Source organism: Nyctibius grandis, chromosome 14, assembly GCF_013368605.1.
Source record: "Nyctibius grandis isolate bNycGra1 chromosome 14, bNycGra1.pri, whole genome shotgun sequence".
In the NCBI taxonomy this organism is placed as follows: domain Eukaryota; kingdom Metazoa; phylum Chordata; class Aves; order Nyctibiiformes; family Nyctibiidae; genus Nyctibius; species Nyctibius grandis.
In genome coordinates, this window is record NC_090671.1 from 10,859,934 (window position 1) to 10,882,607 (window position 22,674).

Here is a 22,674-nt window from a genome sequence, read left to right on the forward strand (position 1 = left end):
GATACTAATGATACTGGTGACATAGGTGCTGCATTTTAAGGAGCTTGGTAGTGCTGAAGCTCACAAGTGCTGTGCAGCTAGCAAATGGGATTGTGAAGGTGAAGGGATGAAAAGCAGAGGTGGCAGTTTTCCAGTTAGTGCTGGTGATCAGACACTTTTGCTGTAGGACAGACAGTCTTGGAAATAGCCTGGCAAAGCATGGTGTTATTTAATTTTCAGGTTTTAGTAAATGTAGTTTCTTGATATTGCCTTTCTTAGCATGCCTCCAGATCCATTATTTTCACCATAAGAATTTGTTTGCGAAAGGAGCTTTTGTATCATTGCATATTAACACTGTCTTTTAATTAAACTTGGACAGAATAGTTTGTAAAATCACTTGTGGTGAAAGAGAACAGAAGTCTAACAGACATCCAGATGACTTCTAGTTACATGACCATAGTCAAGTTTCAAATCTTTAGGAGCTGATGGAAGAGAAGACTCCGTTCTTATGCCAGCCTGTCCCCCTTACACATGGATGTTAGTATATGAAGTGCAGGTCTTAAGTGCTCAGACTACCCCAGCATTTCCATAAGATCACAAAAAGGACTCTGAATAATATGCCTCTCTGGAAAAACATGCGAGAAAACTTGAATCATTCAGACTTAATCCAACACTGAAATTGGCCCTGCTTTGAGAAAGGCATCAGACCAGATGGCTTTCAGAGGTCCCCTCCAACCAAGATTACCCTGTAATTCTGTGATTTAAAAATATATTTCAGCCTGAAGCTCTTTCAAAGAGCTGAGGGGGTGGGGAGTGGTGGTGGCAATGTGTATTTTCTCTCTTCAGTTTATTTTTCATGTTATTGCTTAAAAATAAGAAAGAAAAGAGATTCTGGAAACTTCTTTTAATATTAAGGAAGCTGGCAAGCATTTTTTTTTTGATTCTAGACTTGGCAGATACTGAACATTTGGGTAAAGAAAACATCATTTTTTTTTTTACTTGAAAATAACTTTTTACTTTTGCAAGATGTATGAGTTCAGCAGAAATACTTGCTGAATAGTTCACAGCAGAGGAAGTTCCTATAGTTGAGGATACTAATCTCATATATTGGATATGCCTTGGCAGCTGTTGCCAAAGCAGCCACTAATTTTGAAATATATTGAGGCCGTGAGTCTTGTGAAATGTAATGCTGCTTTTATATATAGTTGCATTTGTTGAACCAGTGTGGACACTAATAAGCAAGGCATAAAAAATGTATGTTATGGATCTCACCTTGGAGACATGAATGGAGCTACATGCTAAGATATTGGATCTTCCACTCTGGATTTAAGACTACAATTACATTTTTAAAAAGTAGGTAGGGGAGACAATTTTAAAATCATTTTGGATTCCAAAGTTAAATGACCAAGACAGGCATCAAGGAGAGCAGCTGATGTCTGAAGCATGGATCATAAAGCAGCAAAATGCTGCATCTTTGATGTGAATCCAAAAATAGTAACTTAGTCTGGTACAGTATCACTTCTCAGGGACACTCACTCTAGAAGTACCTTTTAGACCAGTTTCTCAACATTTTCAGGCTGGTGATTCCTTGCTTGAACCTTTTAAATGTATTACGTTTGCTAGAAAAATCAAAGTAAGCACTGTATCGATGGCAGCTATGATAAGCTTAGATAAGAGATTTATTAGGTGTGTATTTCAGAAGATGAGCAAGAGCATGCAATCATGAAAGGAAATAACAGGTGGAGTTAGAGGAGGAAGATTTTTACTCTTCAGCACCTCATAGCCCCTTTGATTGCTTCTACCCAGGACTGTGATCACTGCCTGGAAAATGTTGCTGTAGACCCTGTGATAGGCACTCTGTAGAAGACAGAATTAAAGCTCTTTATACATATTCTGCATGTTCTCTTTTGCAGAAGGGTGGATCTCACAGGACCACAGTCAATGACTGGATTCTCTCTTTGTTCAACTCAATTTTGCATAACCCTAATTGGGCTAGTTTGGTAACAGTATTGAGTTAAGTCTCAGACTGGGCAAGTGCCTCCTGCACGGGCACATAGATCTGTGTGAGCCAAGGACTTCCCTTGGGCTTATGTGTGAGCATCATGGGAACAAAGCCCTATTGCCTTTGTTAAAATTCTTGAACTCAAGGGAAGCTTTCTTGTACAGCACATATGCAGATAACTTTGTGTGGTTGCCTTTCAGGGATAAATAATTACTAAAAAGGACTGAACCTGAATTCAGCGAGTCTAATCCCATGTATGCTTATGCACAAGTATAGATTTGCTGTTCATGTATGTAAGGGTTTTTAGGTGGATAAATATTTGTTGGATGAAGAATGAATTTTGCTGCAGGGTAGCGTACTGAGCACAGTGCTTGACCTCATGATTTAGTACTCTGGGATTACACGATAGCAAATATTTGCAGCACTGGCCCTGTAATTTTTTAGTATGAAAATACTGGGCTTTATTCCCTGCTGATCAGTGTTACGTTTGTGCGACTCGTCCCATTCAGCAAAAGGTTTCTTTCTTTTTCAGGAGACAATGATAGTGAAGTGATAGTGACAGTGTTAACAGTCTGGGAAATTGTAATGTGAATGAAATATCTAAGGTGCTTTTTGGGAGCACTCAAGCCTGATATTGATCTAAAGGCTTAGGCCAGGGGGTCGTGATGTAAGAGTCAAATTCCTGTTGTGCTGCCAGTCCTGGGCAAACCAAGGATATGGAGTCAGCACATCACTTCCATGTGTACTGAAGTGATATTTAATTGAGGCCTTTATACTTGGTTTTCCTACATATAAAATGACTATTATGTTATCCTTCTCCTGGTTTTGCTTTTGTCAGTTAAGATGACAATCATCACTTTCTGCAGTTCTCATACAGTGTAGTCTGAGCCTTAGATGGATCCTATAGAAACTTTACCAATTAATAACGATCAGTTGTGGCTGTATGCTTGGTTTCCTCTTCTGCAGTTTTATCACACTTACATGTGAGTTATGGTATATTTATTGTTATTTTTATGCTGAGGACAATAAAAAACAGCAGGTAGAGAAACCCAGATTGACAGTGTATTTGCAGTGTTTTATTAGGCTTCATACTGTCAGTAAAGTGTTTTCTTAGCCCTGCAATTCAGTCCCACCTGTATAGTAACTGCGTTTTTTCTGCTCTTGCATCATGACTGGGCTGTTTCAAAAGTACTTGATGTTTACTGACTGCTGCGTTAAATAATTTATTGAATGATTATTAGACTGGATGTAATAAAGTCAATGTTGATTTACCATTCCCTTAGCATAATGTGGTAAATGATCACTGGATTTACTATGTCAAGAGATGCTCAGAATCATGGTTCTGAACTAAAGTGCTGGCTCAGTGGGCAATTATGTTTTAAATTTACATCATATTAAAAGGTTTGCTAATTTTTACCCATTTTTGAATGGTTTGAGTTATGTGGGAAAAGCACTATCAACAGCAGGAAAATTGTATAGTGAATAATTTATTTGAAAATAGCAAAAAAAAAGTCAAATAATTCAGCAAATATTCCTCAACCAGTACTGCTGATGTCATGCTCCAGAGAGATGGATCAATTTTTAAAAATAACTTTATTACATGATTAGCAGTCTCATTTTTTTGTGATTTTTCTTGCTAGTTGGTTCGCTTTATACACTGATTCCTGAAGAAAAATGACTTTTCAGCCTACCCGTCACTGAATTTTTAATAGTAAGATGACAATGAATAAAATGAAATTTTAATGTACTGCTGTATGTATCACCTTCTCTTGATATACCAGTGGTGAATAATGATCTTTGCTTTAATGCAGTGGGCTAGATTCTACAGATACTGGTTGTTTAGAATACCCTCTCTGACCTTGGGAAAGTCCAAGCCACATGCCTCACTTTCCTGTCTAAAATATTTCCTTTTTGTTAATTGTTTAGACTGGGACCAGGGACTGATGCGTAGAGTATGTATATACTAGTTCGCTGGCAACATATGGTGCAGGTATCGCACCATATTGTTTGGTTTTGTTTTAATAAAATTCTAACTTTGTGGGTAAACTCAGGCATTTTATTTTCAACTGCAAAGGAGGGTGGAAATCCTGCTAGCCTTGCCAGCTAGATTCATACCTCCTGAATGGATTTGGGAGACCAAGTGTTGGATATGTTGAGCTCACATTCTGGAGCTGAGCCAGCTCCTCGGCTGGTGAAAGGCAATATCATGCTGTTAACTTGTTATGTTTAATGTCAAATCTTGCAATATTTGATTTTTACCTTAAATCCTAGTTGTAAGAATAAAATAATTCACTGAAATTCTGCAATTTTTATCATGTATAAAAGCTTTTCCAAAAAAGCTGGAAAATATTCATTGATTGCACTCTAGCTCAGAAACCAGAAAGAAAATACAATCAAATTCACTAAAATAAAGAATGTCTCTTTGCCTGTAAGATTATTTCGAGGGCTTTTAGCGTATGGTTTTTATACATGTGAGACTGGTAGAAGAACCTCAGCTTGGAGACATAAAGCTCCCAAAGACTGCACATCAGTAGTAGAACACTTTTCTCTGCTTTGTCTTCCCATTTTCTATTGAAGAATTCAAATCTTGCCTGAAGCAGACATGTTTGTGTGTGTTGTTTTAGGGTAGACCTGCACAGGAAGCCTAAAGGTAGCATGTTTTTATTGCTGAAGTTAAAAATAAAATACACAAAAATACATTAAAAAAAAAAAAGAGATTAAATGTGGATGTGAAGTTTACACCAATCATCATGTCTTGCAGGGGGATTTTTAAATCACCCCTGGCTGAATTGGAAGAAGTTATCAGCATTTCCAAAGCAAAGGATTATTGTGTGGTGATGAGCACCAAAGAAAAGCCCAAAGAAATTAGCCTACCATGACACATGGTGTTCCTTTCTCATTCTGTGCTTTTTATTCCTCAAATGTCAGTATTATGGTCTCCTTGTCAGGGATCCCACAATTTTTACTTACACATCCTATACACGTAATTTCTAGGATGCTATCAAACATGCCAAGCTGAAGTAGTTTATTGCATTCCAAGTACCTGTTTATGCAGAAGAGATGTGATCTCTATCTCTCTGGCAAATATGGAGAGGAATGCAAATGCGTCCCCCTGCCACAACAGTTTGATTCTCTTGTAAAGGCTTCTTAAAACAAACAAAAAAACCCCCGCAAATAAAATTATGCACTTTCCTGAAACCAGAGCTGTGGGTATTTGTTAAGAATTCAGCAAAGACTAGACAGGCAATCTTTTCTTGGTGAAGGTAAACTAAAGGTCTATCAGGATCCTTTCCTGACTACTTTAACTATTGATGGAAAGATTGACTCAATTGAGAAGGAAGTTTGAACCTGTATTTTCTTTTTTTTTGCTATTATCTACACTAGCTTTGTTTCCCATTCATCTGGATTTTTTAGGTGTTTCTCACAAAGCACCTACGCACTCCAAGCCGCCTTGTTTATTTTTCTGTTATTCTCCTTTTATCTACATTTCACGGACGGTCATTTTCTACTTTTCCCTCTCTCGCATCCTTCTGCAGCAGGTAATTTTTCTCTCTGTGATTTAAAAGAATTACCTCTAGTTTCCTCTTCCTTTTTTTCCTCACCCAAAATCTGTTTAGGGGGAAGACAGTATGTTACTCAGTTGCACGCTTTCGGTAGCACTGCAAAATGGATAAAGTCTATAGACTGCTGGCACTGCTAGGGATATGGTGCTAGAGAGGAGCATAAGCATAGTGCTTGTGCACTATAGGGGAGCTCTAGGGATGGAGAGAGATTATTAAACAGAAGGGAAGGAGGTACAAAAAAGCAAATATACCGAAGGAGAGGCTGATTCTCTAGTGGTCCTTTGAATTCCCTTTGACCTCCTCATGTTTGATTAGGAAACAAATACTCCTTAGTGATAATATTAGGAGTAATGGCTTGTGATTCCAAAAGGGACGGGCAAAAAAAGTTTGTAAAACTGCTCTTAGTGAAGTTGTTTAAATTCTGAAGAAAATGTCATAGAAAAAGCTTTCCAAAAAAAACTATATCAGAAATGAATTGTTTCAGAAAATTGTGGATTTTGTTACAAAATGGCAATGTTTTGTTTTCACGGCTCTTTGTTATGCCTTTATTCTACATCTCATAGTGTTTCATATTATTTCCTACCACACAAGGAAGAAATTATATTTAACATGTATTGCTACTGCTGGCTCTGTGCAGTGGCAGGACAGATGACAGCAAGCCTCAAAACCTTTCTGCAACCCAACTGATAGAGCTGGAAATAGCTAGCATGGTGTTTTTATCTGGTATTTCAACATAGCATATTATCTTACTTTTACCCAAATTATTTTTAAATCACTTTCTGAAATGCCACCTTATTCCACTTTGTCTGTATAAATCATCTTATACACTTTGTGGTGTATAAATAATCTTATCCCTCTTTCTATGGGAAAGTAATTTTCAGTTTAATTTTCTCTCCTGTAAAATGGGGATAACGGTTTTCACAAGCCCCTCAGGTCTCATGGGGTCAGCTGTGCAGCTGTCTCCCCTCTCTCATTCTAGAACATTTTTCCAGTTATCCCTGGAAACATTTCTTCCTTTTCTGAGCACTGCTGTTCCACCTCTCAGCCTGGCCTGTGCTGTGTTTCAGGCCACAGGCTCTTTCAATACCCTGCAAGAGATGTGCTCGAGACCTACGTATGTGTGTGGAGGTAGAAAAGAATAAAGATTACCTTATTTCTCTCTTCTCCCCAAGGCTTTTTCGTTAACATTCCTATGATATATCTTATTTAACATACTTATGGCTTTAGGCTTCTTGTGTCCGTTACAGCCTTCTAAAGACAGTGATAAAACTTTATACGTCATGTTATGAGAAACATTACATGCCCAGTCATTTTAGTAGGTTCAGAATGAATCTTGTTTTGCAAGCGTTATATAAAGATCAAAGCTGATACCACAGCTAGTGAAACCAGGAGTGGGATACTTGAATTGACTTAACACTGCCAACATCCAGTAGCTATCTTCTTGAAAACTATGTCTTGCAGGGCATACCATCCCTAGAGACCCAGAAGAGTGGCTGGTTCTTTCTCTAAAGAGACTTGACACAATGGCACAAGTGTTAGTGAGTGGCCAAGGGCCTTGACACCAGCCTCTCAGATTTAAACGGACTCCCAGGTAGAAAGGCAGATTTAAAAAAAAAAAAAGAATTTGCCTCAGTCAGGGATGTGTCAGAAGAAGCAGGTGCAGAATGGCTCTGTGGAGATAGGAAATACTTCCCTAGAGACAGGACCCTAGAGAGTTTCCCATTGTTTTTAATTTGTCAGAGCTGCTTGATCTTTTGTTAGACAGGAAATAAAAGGCAGATTAAGAAATACAGTACAAACATGCCTGTGCTGTCCTGGCTGACAGGAGGAAAGAACAGACTACTCCTTTCCAATGAAGTTTTCTTTTTTTTCTGTCTGTCTTGTCTTCAAATTGGGCTGAGACCCTTTAAAAACGTCTACATGGCGCACAGCTCAGCAGGGCTCTGTTCATGAGCAAATTTATTGTCACCGTGGTGAACTTCATTACAGTTTAACTCTCAACTATAACCGGCAAAAACCCATGTGAAGGATTTGCTTTAAATTAGCACCAAGAACTGTTTCGCTTTGACCACTCTTCAACTCAGCTTGGATTGCTGTTGTGAACCTTTGGGTTTGTCCATTCTAATCTTTCTACTTGTGTAGCCTCCCATATTGTAACTAACACTGTTGCTGTACTCTTGATAGCAATAATGGTTTTAGTGTTAATAAAGACAAGCTGCCAACATGCTACTGCATTATAGTGACCGTAAAGTGTATGCCTACCTTGAGGAGAATTAGGCAGTGCATCGTTTCAAGTAGCAGTGGCTGACTACCCAATAGAAATACTCCTATTGTGCCAAGCAGCCTTGACTTTAAAAGAAAAGCCACAAATATTTTTGTGTGACTGAACTCTGGTAATGAATACTTTTTGTCCAAATTTCTCCATTTGCACTTTTTAACTGCATTTTCTGAAGCGTAACTTTGTCACTTACTTCTCTATTGAAAGATTTCAATTGCTAAATACTGCTTAGAAAGGCTGTAAGTTGGGGACACTGATCCATGGGACTTGCAGATGGTAGGATCATCATAGTAGGTGATGAGTAAAGTAATTAAACAAAAGTTTCTGACCTGATGCTGACAGCCTGGGTCTGATCATAGGTCATGCAATACTTTCACATTTTTTTTTAGATATCTTTGGTAACAGTAATGAGATTCTTATTGATTTTTGAGGTGCTTTGTAATCTAGTCATTTGGAGGTGTTTAGTATTTCTAAGAGGAACTAGTTTAAATAATTTCTATCAAAATCGCATTGGTAGCAAAGTGGTGGGTTTTTTTTTGCTACAAGAAATGCTTCATTAAAATACCTGCTTTCAAGAAGAAATTAAAAGCAAATATTTCCATTATTTTGGGGTACTGTCCCTGTGCCATATGGGAGCTGTAGTTCAGGAATATAAGGACCATGCTCCACTTCTCTCTCCCCATCTTTTCCTCCCTTCTTTGTGTTCCTGTATCCTAATCACTCTTCTCCTTTTCTCCTAATCCTCAACATGCCTGGAGAAGATTAAGTGGATCGCCTCTTTGGACAGTCATTTGGTTTTTCCATGGTATTCTGCCCTGCAGTCCCCTCCTGAGCAGCAGTCCCTCACTGCTCTTACAGGACACGTTTCTGGTGACAGCACCAATTCTGCAAAGCTGGTGACTGGTAGTAGCAGACACCAATGCAGTAATAAAGAAAGGCACCTTGAATAGAATCACAAAACCAAGGTTCATTATATGAAGATTCAATTAGTTCTTTAGACACAGAAACTGTGATAGAACATACTGTACAAACCAGGATCACCGCCAAGTATTTATAGGCAATGCATTGCCCGTTCCTGCTCATGCAATTAAGGTAACTGAGTTTCAATAGTCACAGCTGCATAAAGCAGCTTTCTGATCCTACCTAGGTCAGCATGAAACAAGACTGCATTCAGTGCTAGTTTAGAAATTGTACTCTCTTTTTTTTCCTGACATGGAGAAATGAGGATTTGAACACAATGTATTCCATTTTGGAAAGACAGAGGGTCCTTTTGAATTCCATCCAGGATAGCAAGAACTCAATATATCCATTACAATCCAAACCTTAAAGATGATAAAATTAAACTCTTCAAGCAGTAGCTTTGGATAAAGCATTGGATTTAGCCAGCATGATAAAAATCTCTGAGTATTTTAGGAAGAATCCCAAACTGAGGTTGTTGTCATAACTGATCTTCATTAAAAATATGCCTAGTTTTAGCCCTTTTTCCACATCAGCTGGGAAAACCTGCTGGGTTTGGGGCACATTCTGGGATTCTCTAATCAATTGCTGAAATGTTTCCTCTTTCTTCTAGCCAGACTCTCCAACATAAGTGGCTGGTGACCCTTTAGTGCTGTGCCATTCTTTCTCTCCTTGAGTGTTATCCTACTGAAAGAAATTTTGCTCTTTCCTTTCCTCTCCACACAAACACTGAAGATCTGTTCGGCCTTCGGTGCTTCAGAAGTAAAAGCAGTGTCATTCTCAATGTCCCCTGGATTTCTGCACTACTATGAAATTCTGCATTTCTCAACAACTTTACAGTAAATTGAGTATTTTCTTGTCTCTATAAATGCTACTGGACTATGGAGCTCACCTTGCCAAGATACACAATAGAAACTTCACTGCATTGCTTTCTGTACAGTAGCTGATTTTATAACAAGCTTTGCAGGAATTGCACCAATGATCCCCTTTCCAATTTTCTCTCTTTACATTTCTGCTTTATGATACTCATTTATATGTACTATGTAACCTTAGGAAGGACAGCATATAAAGACAAAGTAGCATTGATAAAGTATCAGTAACCCCATTGTTGCCAGAGTATCCTGGAGAATCACATCTAGTAACTCTGTTCTTTTCTAGTGTTTTTTACTCAAGGATCCTGGCGGGATTGGTCAATATTAAATAATACAGTTTTGTAACTCTCCTCTCCTGCAACAAGCTAAATTATCTATAATTCCTAGTTTAGCAGAGGACAAATGGAGCTTCAGACAGACATTCACAGCAAGGAAGTGGTATAGCCAAAAATTAATTACAAGTTTTCCAATCCTCTGCTCCCTGCTGCCCTGGTTCATGGACCCCATCCTGATCTTTGACCTCCCTTCCATGCCTCTCTTTTTGAAAAGCAGGAAATATTTTTATTGCAGTGGTTTCCTGTTTCGAGGAGTGATACCCTTTAGATTTGCTCATGTGTTGCTTTAACAGGGAGAAAATACGATGTGCTCGTTAAAGGGAGAGCCTTGGAGTCAGGATTTTTAGGCTGTAGCTTTAGCCTTAGCTTTACCTTGATTTGGTTTTGTTTCTCCACCTGTAAAACAGAGCAGTGCTTAGTGATCCATGTCACAGAATGTTACCAAGCCACTTGAATGTATGGGAAATACCCTGAAATTTTAAGACAAGTGCAAATGATTAATTCATTATTAAATCTGCCATCCCACCAAATCCTCTCTTTGGAAGAGACTTAATCCAAAGTTTTATTAATATAAAAGCAATTATATTGCCGGCTTATTGGTCATGTGAATGGAACCTTTCTTTTTCTTTCTTTCTTGCAGTGCGGATGGTCCTTCCTCTGAAATCATGCAGATTGATTTTGAAATTGAAGACCTAACTGACTTACCTGAGACCCAGCTCATCACATGGCAGGTAGAATATCCTGGAGATACAACATCTGATCTGGGAATCTCCAAGATCTACGTAAACCAGAAGGACCTGGTAGGAGTTCTCCCTTTGGCTATGGTAAGAAAATGTCTGGCATTCTGCAAGTTTTTAGCATTGCTTTACAACTCGAGTGTCTGACAGATGCAAATGATCTGCTGAAAGGGGTGGAGGGGCAGAAAGTTTCAGCATCTTGAGAAACAGATACTAACTTCTGAAGTTTGCATCATTCAGCAGGGAAACCATAGCTTCCCATGGAAGGCCCAGTCATGTTCTCTTTGACCAGCACACTGACTTCTTGGAGGCAGAAGCTGAGTTCATGGCATTTCCAGCATTCAGAACTCACTCTTGCTGTTGCAAGAAGTGGTATACTTGGACGCTCAGTTCAATGTGGTATACGTCTTACTTGAATCACAGGTACTCTTACATTTGATCTAGTGTTTAAGGACTTCCTCAATCACAATTTTTTCAGTTTTTGAATTCTGACTCCATATTTGTTTGAGAGTGAGAAGAGAAATAAAAGTCACAGTGTGACTTCTGAGTAATTTTTAATTACCTGGGGAACACAAAATATAGTACATAGCCAACTGTCTACATAAATGCATTCAAATGGGTTGCCAAACTGTCACAGTGCAAACTATAGGGCTTGAAAAATACCCAAGTCTTTAGCCTTGGTCTTACCTAAAAAACTGTTAGATACCCAAATTCCAAGTGCAAACAGAAATTTTGTGCGTTCCTTCTCTCCCATGCACATTTCTTCATCATTAGGGCTGAAGGATGCTTGTCTAAGGTCTGGCTGTGCCTCACTTTTGTTCTTAGACAATCTATTAGAAAATATTGGCACACTATTATTTAGCACTGAAGGAAAACCGAAAATCAATCTCGGAGCATTTAAAAAAACATAACCTGGATGTTTGCCTAGTGATAGCCAGTTAATTATGCCATTATTGAGGCTGAAGGTGTTCTCTGTGCTTCCAGACTCACAGAACTGATAATGGCTATTATTGTTATTGACCAACTTTAGAACTACTCAGTTGTTGTGATTCTTTATTTCACAAAAAATATTTATTTTATTTTGTAAGAGCTCATGCTTTCATTACCAAGGTGTGTGTCACTATTGAAACAAACAGCTCTCTCCATCTGGAATTGTGGCCATCTAACAAATCAGAGTTGTATATCTAATCATTTTGTTTTGCATGACTGTTTTCATGGGATAGTTCCTGCTATTGAACAGTGGGTGATCTCTGCTGGTTTGTTGATAAGGGAAGAGTCTTTCAGGTCTGCAGATGGGACCCTGATGTGCAGTCACACAGGTTCTGGAGTATTGAGGGTTAAGGCCGTAGAGGTGATCTGATTTACATAATCTGAGATGTGAGGGTTTTTATTCGCTCCATCCCTTAATGAAAAGATAAAAGATTTCTTTCCTGGTGGTTCCAATGGTTGCAGAAAACACTAGTTCTTCTCATACATTGCCCATGATCCATGATTGGTTTAGTATCAAGTGATATAGTGGCAAAAAAACTGTTCATAAGAACAAAGACAGATTCTCCTGGCAATTAATACAAATCAACTCACTCTTCATTTCCATTAAAAGATGAAAAAAAAGCCCATTTTTCAGAAGCACAAAATTCTATGCTCAAAGGTCACATGAAGTCCATAAAGGTGTCAGTAGGTGGCATTTTACAAGGCAACAGGTGTTGAGATAATGGGTAAGAGAGAAAGCAAAGATAAATGGCAGGGGTCCCTTAATTACTGACGGACTGGGAATAGTTTTAGCCTTCTTTGCATTAACTGGAGTGTCAGTGAAGAAACTCGGGGGTATCACAAATCTCCAAATCTTTGCAGTACTTCACTTCGTGCTTAGGAAATGATAATTCAGGTGCAGACATTTCAAGATGTGTAACTTAGATTAGTTTGGTACTTCAGATTTCCCTGTGATGTTAACAAAGCCAATTAGTAATTTAAAAATCTAAAATAAAAAAAATAAATTAATTCTACTTTTCCATTTAGGAAGAACAACAATGAAAGCAAAGTGTTATATTATTTCTCTGTTTCTCGAGAGCGGGGTTAATTTGGGTTAGCTTTGCTGGACTTCCTAGCAGAACATGTAATTTCATGTTTAGAAGCACCAAACAGAAATGCTGTTGAATATTTCAATTACAGGTTAATTTTTCAAAAGAACAATTTTACTGCTTTAACATCAGGCAGAGCTTTGTTTTTTTAATAGACTAGCACATACCACCTCTGCACCATCTTTGTTTTCTCTAGTCTTTTCTGCTAGCTATTATGGATTTGTAAATTGCAAAGCAGAAGATTGGCCAATTTAGAGCTTCCCATTTTCTTTGTTTTTTGAGTCACAAAATGCTGCAATGGAAAGACTTAAATGTATATATCCACACCAGGATACACTGGAAATGCCTACCTTCTGCTGAAGTTATTAGGACACTTGCTGCACTCACCTTACCTTTCTCCAGTGCATTTTTTTTCCTATTGCATATTAGCATTACAGCTTTTTAGACCCCTGCAGAGTCCTACACCAGTAATGGCAACACAAGTCACAGCAGAGCACTCAAGGGTATTGATGAGAAAAGCTGTAGGGTGTATTTTATGGGTGTGTGGGTACCATAAAGGCTGATATTTCTGATACTTTAATAACACCTTTTCTAATATTAAAGTGTAACAGAACCTGTCTTGGTAAGCTGTGCATGGGACCTCAGCCAGCCCTTGTTAGCAGAATGGGAATAGCATGGGAGAAGACATTTAATTTGAGAACACTATAAGAACCTGTGAGCACTTGTTTGGATATTTGCAATGCATGATCCTTTCCCTTAAGCCTGATGAAATACAGGCAAAGATGTTTATCCAGGGTTATAAAAAATTATTGGCCTTTTACTGTGATTGCTCTGCAGTGGCTCTTACAGCCACATAGCAATGTCTTGCCTTGTTGACAGAAACTAAAACATCCACTAAACCCCATGGAAGAGGCAGATATTCGTATGGTATAATGTTCTTCACCAACACAGTTTCCACTGTAATTTGTATATTTCTTGCATGGGCATGATGCAAAACTCTCCCCATTTCCCTGCCAGCTTTCTCTCTGCAAGGTCTATGTGGCCAGGGAACTGGAGAAGAGGGGTCTTAAGAACACGCTGATCAGTACAGGAATTATAGAAATAGAGTGCTTTATTCTGGATGGAGAATTCTGGACAAGGAATGCCAGATGTATTTATTGAAATCCCATGGTAATTATTGAAAATTTGGTGTTTTGAAAAAAAAAAATACAAGTAAATAGTGAAGAAGAAAAAACCTTCTCTGTTGGTCTTCGTTGTCAACTAATGTACATATTAATTCTCTTTAAGCATCATTCTCTTAACATTCACCTGTAATAGGGTATCCTTTGAAACAGAAACCCTAGCACCTCTTAAGACCTTTGAAATATGGTATTAAAAAGGCATAGGGTTCATTTGTTCATTAACTGTCTTGAACATGCTAAACTGCTGAGGTTTTTGGAGTTGAGGACCCACAATGTAGTGTGACAGCCAGTAAGAATAATATGCCTGAATCTTCTAGAATATGACATCATTTTTTATTGGCATCCTAACAAATCAGCTTCCGATTCATGTTTGACTTCTTTCTGGTGTTTCTTTCCTATTTTATTTCACTCTCATTTTGTTAGGTGGTGAATGGTACAAGTTTAATCACTCAAATTGTACATTTGCTGCTATTGATTATTGTTGCTTTTTAAACATTCTGTCAGCTCTTTCACAATTATGGTGTTCACCTTTTGTTGAACCTTAATGATTAGGTGAGGGTGAGAGACAGATGAGCTCTGTAGCCATCTGTGTACATACAAGATAATCCCTACTGAGAAAGGCAGAGGGCAGATATGGCATGCTGGTAAATGGATAAATTGAAATCTGTTCTGTAAATAATAATAATAAAAATCGTGAATAATAAAATACATGGGCTGGTTCTTAACTGAACCATCTCTGAATCTATAAATCACCTGTCTTACCTGTGTACATGCCATAAACCTATTCTATCTGTACTCTCCCTTTATTTTATAATCTGATAAGGAATCAGGGCAAAACACCTGTTTCATGAATCTCATAGGGGAAGAGGTTGGTCCCAGGGTTGATAAATCCATTAGTAGAGTAGTCCTTTGATTAGAAAATATACTGTGTTAACTTTACTTTCTCCTAGAATACAGAAAAAAATATAAGCAGGATGCTCAATGTCGCTTCAGAAATTTCTTGAAAGGATTGCAGGTTCCTGACCTTCAATTTTTGATAAATTGTTGTCTGCATAAGTGTTTTAAATTTATAAATCAGCAAGTCAATATTAGACTCAGCCTGGCTCACACAAATGTAGTTGCCCTGATGTTCAAAGCATTATTAGGTTTAAAGATATGGGTGTAGACCAGATGTTTCACGTGGTGGTAGGACATACAAAGCTGATGAAGAAGCCAGGTAGTTGGATGATGAGCACCCTTGTGTGTAAAAGGTCTGTGAATCTGGATTGCTTTCTTGAGAGACTCCCCAGCCCTTACAGATTAACTGATCTTAATGCCAGCTATAGTAGACTGCCCTGTATGATCTGTGCAGCTGGGAAAGAGCAGAGAAGTTTTGCCTTCCAGAGCAAGAATCCTTGAGTACTGCAGAGTCATGGTAACAATGGCTGAGTAGCTCTGGATTACCTCATGCCAATCATGATATTAATATTTTGGACTCGATAATTCAGCTTTGTTGCTTCCCAGAGAATCTCAAACTTGCTGTCAGGCAGGACAGCTTGCCTGGCACTAGGTCTGAATTAGCAGGTTTCACCATACCAGGGCCTGGCAGAACAGGCTCCCTCCAGTCTTTATCAAACTCAGCTCCGGTTTGGGGCTTGGTTAGTTTTATGTCAATATGTCCATGGAGTGCCTGTCTTGCCTTCTTACTGAATACATCGGGACAGCCTTTAGGTATCTTTATAATCTAGTCAGCATCAACCTAAAAATTAACCTTCTTGTTAGAGAACTGAAATGGACAGGAAGAAAAGATGGGATTTGAAACTTGATTAATGGTACAGTGGTGAGGTTGCAGTCTGCTTGGCAGAGGCAAGAACTCCAAAGATAACCTTCCATCCCTCCCAGCGGTATTTTAGCAGGCAAAGGTGGATGGTGAACAGTGAATTACAGACTTGTATCAGCAACTGAGCTTCCATTATCTCTCTGGTTTTGGCCCATTATTTATTATCCTCAAGCAGTGCAACATCAGCCTCCAAGACAGTGAAGTGAGGTGTGAGGCAGAAAGAGATTTAAATCAAATGTAGAAAAAAATTCTGAGAAGAGACTCCTGATTTATGACAGAGTCAGTGACCAAAGCCCAGCTCATTACTTTGCAACAAACAGGTTGTAGTGAAGGCAAAGAATTATTCCTACTCATCTGACCCTAACGAGGAGTCCCAACTTAGAGAGCTGTCCCTGCTCTCAGAAGCACACAAATACTCAGCTCTGTTCCTGCAGAGGAAAGACGCTTTGGTGCAGACAGAATGGACCTGTTTTTAAGCTGCAAATGAAGGTGGTTTAAACAAACTTGGGTGAGCTGTTAGGAAGAAAAATCACATTATCCTTCATCTCAAGTGTCTTATGGGTTAGTAATCTCCAGGAAAGGGTCATTGGTAGTGCTGGAGCAAAATAACCTTTAAAACCAGCACAACCATTTTTGCACTGTTTGTGTCACCATAGCTGCTATTGCATGAAACACAAGTGGAAGACTTATTTTACAAGGTCAGGTTAATAAACTAACTGTAAAAAGTAAATGTCTTTATTTGTTGAACAGAAATATTTTATAAAGCATATCATGTAACAAAATTCATATTTAAGATGGTATTTTGTTAAAAGGTCTTTTTTTGGTGCATCCTAGCACAGTTATCAAAGCAACATTGACTGTAAACCCATTGTCCCATTGCAGATGAATGTGCTCTTGTCCTCAGACCCATTAGAGCCATTTGGCTTGTGAGAAGTTATATTTATGGCAGTCATATTAAATAAATTGTATCCAAAACTTGAACATGAGTTTAACATTATACCTTTTAGATAATTCATTGTTTCAACTTGCTCCTGATGTTCTTTATAAAAATTTAACTAAAATGTTGACAGGAAATAAACTATTCTACATACCATCAGCGTAGGAAGCTGGATAAATAGACCAAATAAATAAATAAAATAAATTGCTGCAGCGAAGAGTCTATCTATTATATAGAAAGCATTTCCGTATTAAAATAATTTCTAATAATTACAGGAATCTGCTCTCATGGCAGTACCAGTCACTACTGGATTTTAAAAATACTTAGAGTATTAATGCCCTTATAAATATATGTATCTGAAGCATTTAATTTTCAGCTGGTGCTGTTTATGTTCTGTTAGAGACTGGATATGTAGCTCAGGCTTAGCTACTAGAGTGCTCAGTGCTGCACAAACACATACTTCTTCAGCCTCACCCTGAAGAACTCAGAAACCAAACATAGAAGACTAATGATAAAAACATAAAGAAGATATTGGTCCCTTCTTACAGAAGAAGGATGGGGATGGGCAGTGTGCTGAAGTTCCTCCTGAAGTCAACCAGACTGCCTTCTCGTAGACCAAGGTTTCAGCTTGGCTCTTCTTCCCCATTACAGAAGATGTGATGGGTGGATCATGGTCCTTGGAGCACAGACCTGGTTGTGCAAGTGCCGTCATTGTTGGAGCTTATGCTCTCCATGTAGCTTTAAAGATGGTGTGGCTGTCCCTGCCTCTTCCTTAGACTCCCTCTTCTGCTCCGGTGCTTTGCCACTCTTCGTGTTGGCAGAGTGCTGCTGTTTTCTGTTGGGAGCTGCTCAGAAGCCTAAGGGTGCCCATGCTGGGGTAGTGGAATAGGATTTTGGAGACTGTTACAGCCTTCTCTCTACTCTCTACCATCTTAAGCTGATAATTAGGATGGTTTTGGATGAAATTAATGCTTTTCTGTGGGAGAGACGAAATCTGACTCTCCATCTGTGTGTATGATATAGATGAACAAATTGATGACAGGGAGGATCTGCTTTTGGCTGTGACTGGCCAGGGTTCTGCCTGGCAGCTGAGAAGTGTAGGATCGCATCACCCAGATTCAGCTGCCCTAATCAACTTTAAGAATGAATGTTTCTAAACACTTCCACTGACAGTCAGCTTTATGAAAAAGAAAGAGATGTCTAGATAGTAGTTAAAAGCTTTTACCTTCCTAATTCATAGCTTTTAAATTGCAATTACAATATTTGGCAAGTTTTCAAATATTTAATTAAAATGTTACCCATTTCTGAAGAGGGACCTTTTAAATCAAAATGGTTAGTGAATCACAGAAGAAATCTACTCATGGGAAAGGGAGAAACGTTTGAATCGTTGTAATATTACAAGCAACCATTTTCTATTCATAAGAATATCCTATTGTTTCCTAAAGTTCGGTAGGTCAAGGTCTTACAATTTCATCTCATAAAACAGACTTTCCATTCTCTCAGCAGCATCTCTTGGCACTACCAGTTCTGATTTTAATTCATCTTTCTTGAAAATAGATGTCCAGGATGACTACAGGATACTAGATAATGTCCCTTGCCATTGTTGTCTAAGTGTTTATCCTGGAAATGTTTTTTCCTCCATCTCAAATGACACTTGCACGGTTTTGGTTCTGGTTGTTGGGGTTCTTTCTTTGCTTGGTTGGGGGTTGTTTTGTACAATGGCATACATTTATGCTGTGGCGGAATATTATATCCAGATCTTTCTTTTGCTCTGTTGTTTCAGGCTGAAGACCTCTTACCTGGTGGCTGAAATTCTTGCTATGTGTTAACTTTGCACTGTGTGTTACTGCATTTCATTCCATTTCTTTTTCCTGAATCCTCGTTTTTATCTGGTGTTTCTTATTTAACAGTTCGAACTTCTGTATTGACAATGCCTTCCAAACTGATACCGTTAGCAAATTTTAGGAGTAGTCTGTTTCACCTTGTTCCAGGGTTGTTGTTGACAGCAATAAAAAAAAACTGTCCCTTGGCTAATCCTGGAATATTGCTGTGTCGGTTCAGGTTGTCTTACTAACTGTTGATCTCACAGCTTTGCCTGGATCCAAAAGCCCACTCTTTGGATTGGTTCTCTGTGGTTCAAGCAACTTCAGCTGGAAGGACTTTGTATTCAAAAGCTCATTAATCAGTCTTTATGCAATGCATGACTCAGATTAGATTCCATTTCACATTCTAATAACTGTAATAAGCCTGTACAGCTAACAGAAGAAAATATTTAATCCAGTAAACACATAATAATCTGTTAGGCTTCAGAAACTAATTGAATCAGAGGTATCTGAAGCTACAAGACATTTTCCCCATACATAGATGTCAATTATTTATGCTTTTTCAGAGCATGTGATATTGGCACCTAGCTATGCCCAAATGGTGGACCGGGCATCTGAGTAGTCCAGTCAGGTGTGACAATCCTCGTATTCCTACAGGGCTGTGTTCAAGAAGGGAATATACTCAATTGCAAGGGGGATAATGTGTAGGGTTCATTTTCCAATTAGAATTGCCTGTTAAAAATGGCTTGGTTTGGTCTTCAACTTACTATTATTATTACTATTATGCTAAACATTGGCCTTGTTCTGGAAGGCTTCTATTGTCTAACTATCAACAAACTGACAGATGTGTGAGTCACTACACATAGTATTTTGTTTTGTGTAGAGAAAATGAAATGAGAAAATAATACAAACACTTGGCAATCAAAGATGCCTTATCTCCAGAATCCAATAAATGCCATATTCTTTGGATTTTTCCTTCCAGAATTAATGACGACCCTGGGGTTCTTAACATTTGAAATAACAAGCAATAGCTCTTTTCCTTTACAATTAGACATTTTGTAGACCTGTCGAGCATGCAGTGGAACAGTACCTGTGTTCATTTCAACATCAATGCAGACATTTTGCTACTTAAATTCGCAAGGAGTGAAAACCATCAAGCAAGTCTTCCAATTTAATCCAGTTCTTCTTCTGTCAAAGGTTACTACAGGCTTATGGAAAAAGATCTTGATGATATTGTTTAAGACAAGAGATTAGAATTCTTGTTTATGTATCTGGAGCTGCAGTTGCTAGCTGACTAATATGGTAATCACAAGTAATAGTAGAAAACAACAGTCACCCAGGTTTTGTCTGAGTTGGGGAATGAGTAATGAGGGCTTGGAGCAGCTGCTGGCAAAGCTGCTGACAGCCACGCAATTTGATGTGGAACATCAAAAATGGAGTTCCCTAGAGAAGCAGGAACAAACACAAAGACATATTTCTTACAAATTAAAGCCCAAGAAAAATGCCTTTGCATAACACCTGCTGCTCTTTCTTAAGTGCGAGTTACATATGTTTTTCTTGATTAGACGAGAGCAGTTGAACTGGGTTGAAACGAGCCCAATCCTTCATCCCTGACAGTCTTTCTGTGTTGTTCTGAAGCTGCATGATGCTGTCAAATGTAGAAGGACCAGGAAAACATGGCAGATCTGAATTTAGGGCAAGTTTCACCCAGCACTTGTCCCTGCTTCAGTGGACGCAAGATTTAGAAGTCTTAGACCATTTTCACGCTGCTGTAAAGCCATTGGTATTAAAAATGTTATGCGTTTAAAACAGAAATAATTTGGTGGTGAATTGAGTTTTCAGAGTGAAGGTTTCATAAATAGTTGATAATTCAATAATTCTTGTGAAGCCCATTTTCAGCCAGCTGAAAAGGACCTCATTTTCAGTAGGTAAGTGCTTTGAATGATTTTAAAGTCAATACGTCTTAAGATGTCTCACACTGAGTGCCCAGAATCACCAGTAATCACTGAAAATATCGCACCACCTAATTTGGTTTATTTCTCCAATACCTTTACATCTTTATGTTAATCAGACTCAATTAATATTAAAGAAATTTCAAGTTTTTTTGTTAAAAAAACCTAGGGATGGTGTTTGCTTACTTTTATTGAAATACAGTCAGATTGGGTTTATAGAAAACAGATTACTGCCTTCTGTTCCTCTTTTGTTTCATGTCAAGTTTCATTCACAGGATTTTGTAACGCAGTGCTTCCATACAGCGCAGTAATAAATATTGCAAAAGAGTCTTTAATTTTGACTGCTAAATTGTTTTCACTGAAATACAAAAGATCACAGAAAGTTTTCTTCTATGCTCAGATTTGGCAAATTTGATCACATCAGGATCCAGAGTTTGCACTGAATTGAGAACATTCCTTCAAATACACATTTATTGAAGTGTTGTGTGTGTCCTCTCTTTTTAATCAGAGAATCTTTCTAAAGAGCAGTTAGAATCACAGAGTAGCTAAGGTTGAAGAGAGCTCCAGATGTTAGCTTGTCCGATGCCCTGCTCAGAGAGGAGGTTGCTCTGGGCTGTGTCCACTCGAGTATTGAACACCTCCAAAGATGGAGGTCCTACAGTCTTTCTGGGCAAACTGTTTCAGTATTTGACCACCCTCACGGTAATTTGTTTTTCCTTGTATCTAAATGGAATTTCCCATATTCTAACTTGTGTCCTGTGCCTCTTGACCTATTGCCATACACACGTCAGAAGAGTCTGGCTTCATCTTTTTTGTATCCCCTGACTGGGTAGCTGCAGAAAGCAGTAAGGTCTCCCATTTGCCTTCTCAAGGCTGAACGGGCCCAGCTCTCTCCGCCTCCTCATGTGCATCATGTGCTCCAGCCCTCGGCCAGCTTGGTGGCCCTGCACTGGCCTCGCTCCAGTGCGTCAGTATCCTTGGCTTGAGCTACAACCTCCCTTGGCTTCCCACCTCTTAATTGATGTGGTTATGAAAAGATTTTTCCCTTTTGGTGTAATGAAAGGGATGCTGCCTTAATTGGCTCCCTTCAGGTTAGTGATTTGAATAAAACATAGCTGAAAAAGAAGCAGCAAATTTCTCGCTACTGAAATAGATCCATCACCACTGTGGTGCTGCTTGAGCAAAGCAGGCGCGTATCAGTCTTGTCTGCTTCTTGGCATTATTTTTAGATGTGTTTTGTGATTTTGAGGTACCATTTAGAGTTGGGGGCTTCACTTTTTTCTCTTTAGGATTAAAGCTTTTGAAATTATTTATGTATGAGCCATGAAAATCTCTGCAAAATGGATTTTAACAAGTGTGTAATTGGATAATTTGACAACTGGTAAGCTGAAGCCCCAGAGATCGGGAATTACACTTCACTACAGAATAGTCGTTCTTCATGTAGAATTAATTAGATTTCCTCTAGATTACAAGTAGTAAGAAGAGTAGTCAATTAAGAGAATTATTCTCTGACTTTTCCATCCTTCTTTTAATTGCCAGCCAGCGGTATTAAGAATTTCTTTTTCTATGTGAGATGTCCTCAGAGACAGGATGCCAGAAAGAGGATGAGGGACAATGGATTAAACGCTGGTCCAGGACTCAGAAGAAATAACCACTGGCTTTGTGTGCGACTTTGGCTCACCTTCTGAGGGGCTGATTATCCATTGAGCCTGAAAGCTGCTGGGCTCATGGGAGGCAGGCAGTAAAACAAGGACAGGTTCCTGATCAGTTGAGGGTAATATTTTTCAGCAGCATTGCTAAATCAAGCAACACTTACTCATCTTGGAGTGGCTTTCAGTGTGGGATAGCAAACAGCAAAGGAGAGGGGCTCAGAGGGGGAAATTGTTTTGTTTAGACAGGAAGGGATAAAGCAGAGTTGGATGACACTGATTCAGATGGATGTCTGAGTCATACATCGTGCCTCCAGAGGTTCCTTCTGGTATAAGGCACCTTACACTGTGCCCATGGAGAAATTTACTCTATGGACTGTGCAGAGGGATATTTTCAGGTGCTACTAAGTGTTGTCAGGAGGAGGAGCAATATGAAGACAAGGCATCTGGAACAGTGGTCCTGTTCACCTTGGAAGAAGGACAGTAGAAACTTACCTAAAGGTAGATGACAT

The 22,674-nt window shown here is 38.7% G+C and overlaps 1 protein-coding gene across 1 annotated transcript in view; it reads left to right on the forward strand.

Moving 5' to 3' along the window:
* TMEM132D (transmembrane protein 132D) overlaps nucleotides 1-22,674 on the forward strand; it is a 250,263-nt gene that overhangs the window by 145,639 nt on the left and 81,950 nt on the right. The window contains exon 4 of the mRNA XM_068412770.1: nucleotides 10,627-10,810. Coding sequence (XP_068268871.1) covers nucleotides 10,627-10,810 — 184 coding nt within the window. The remainder of the gene's footprint in view (nucleotides 1-10,626; nucleotides 10,811-22,674) is intronic.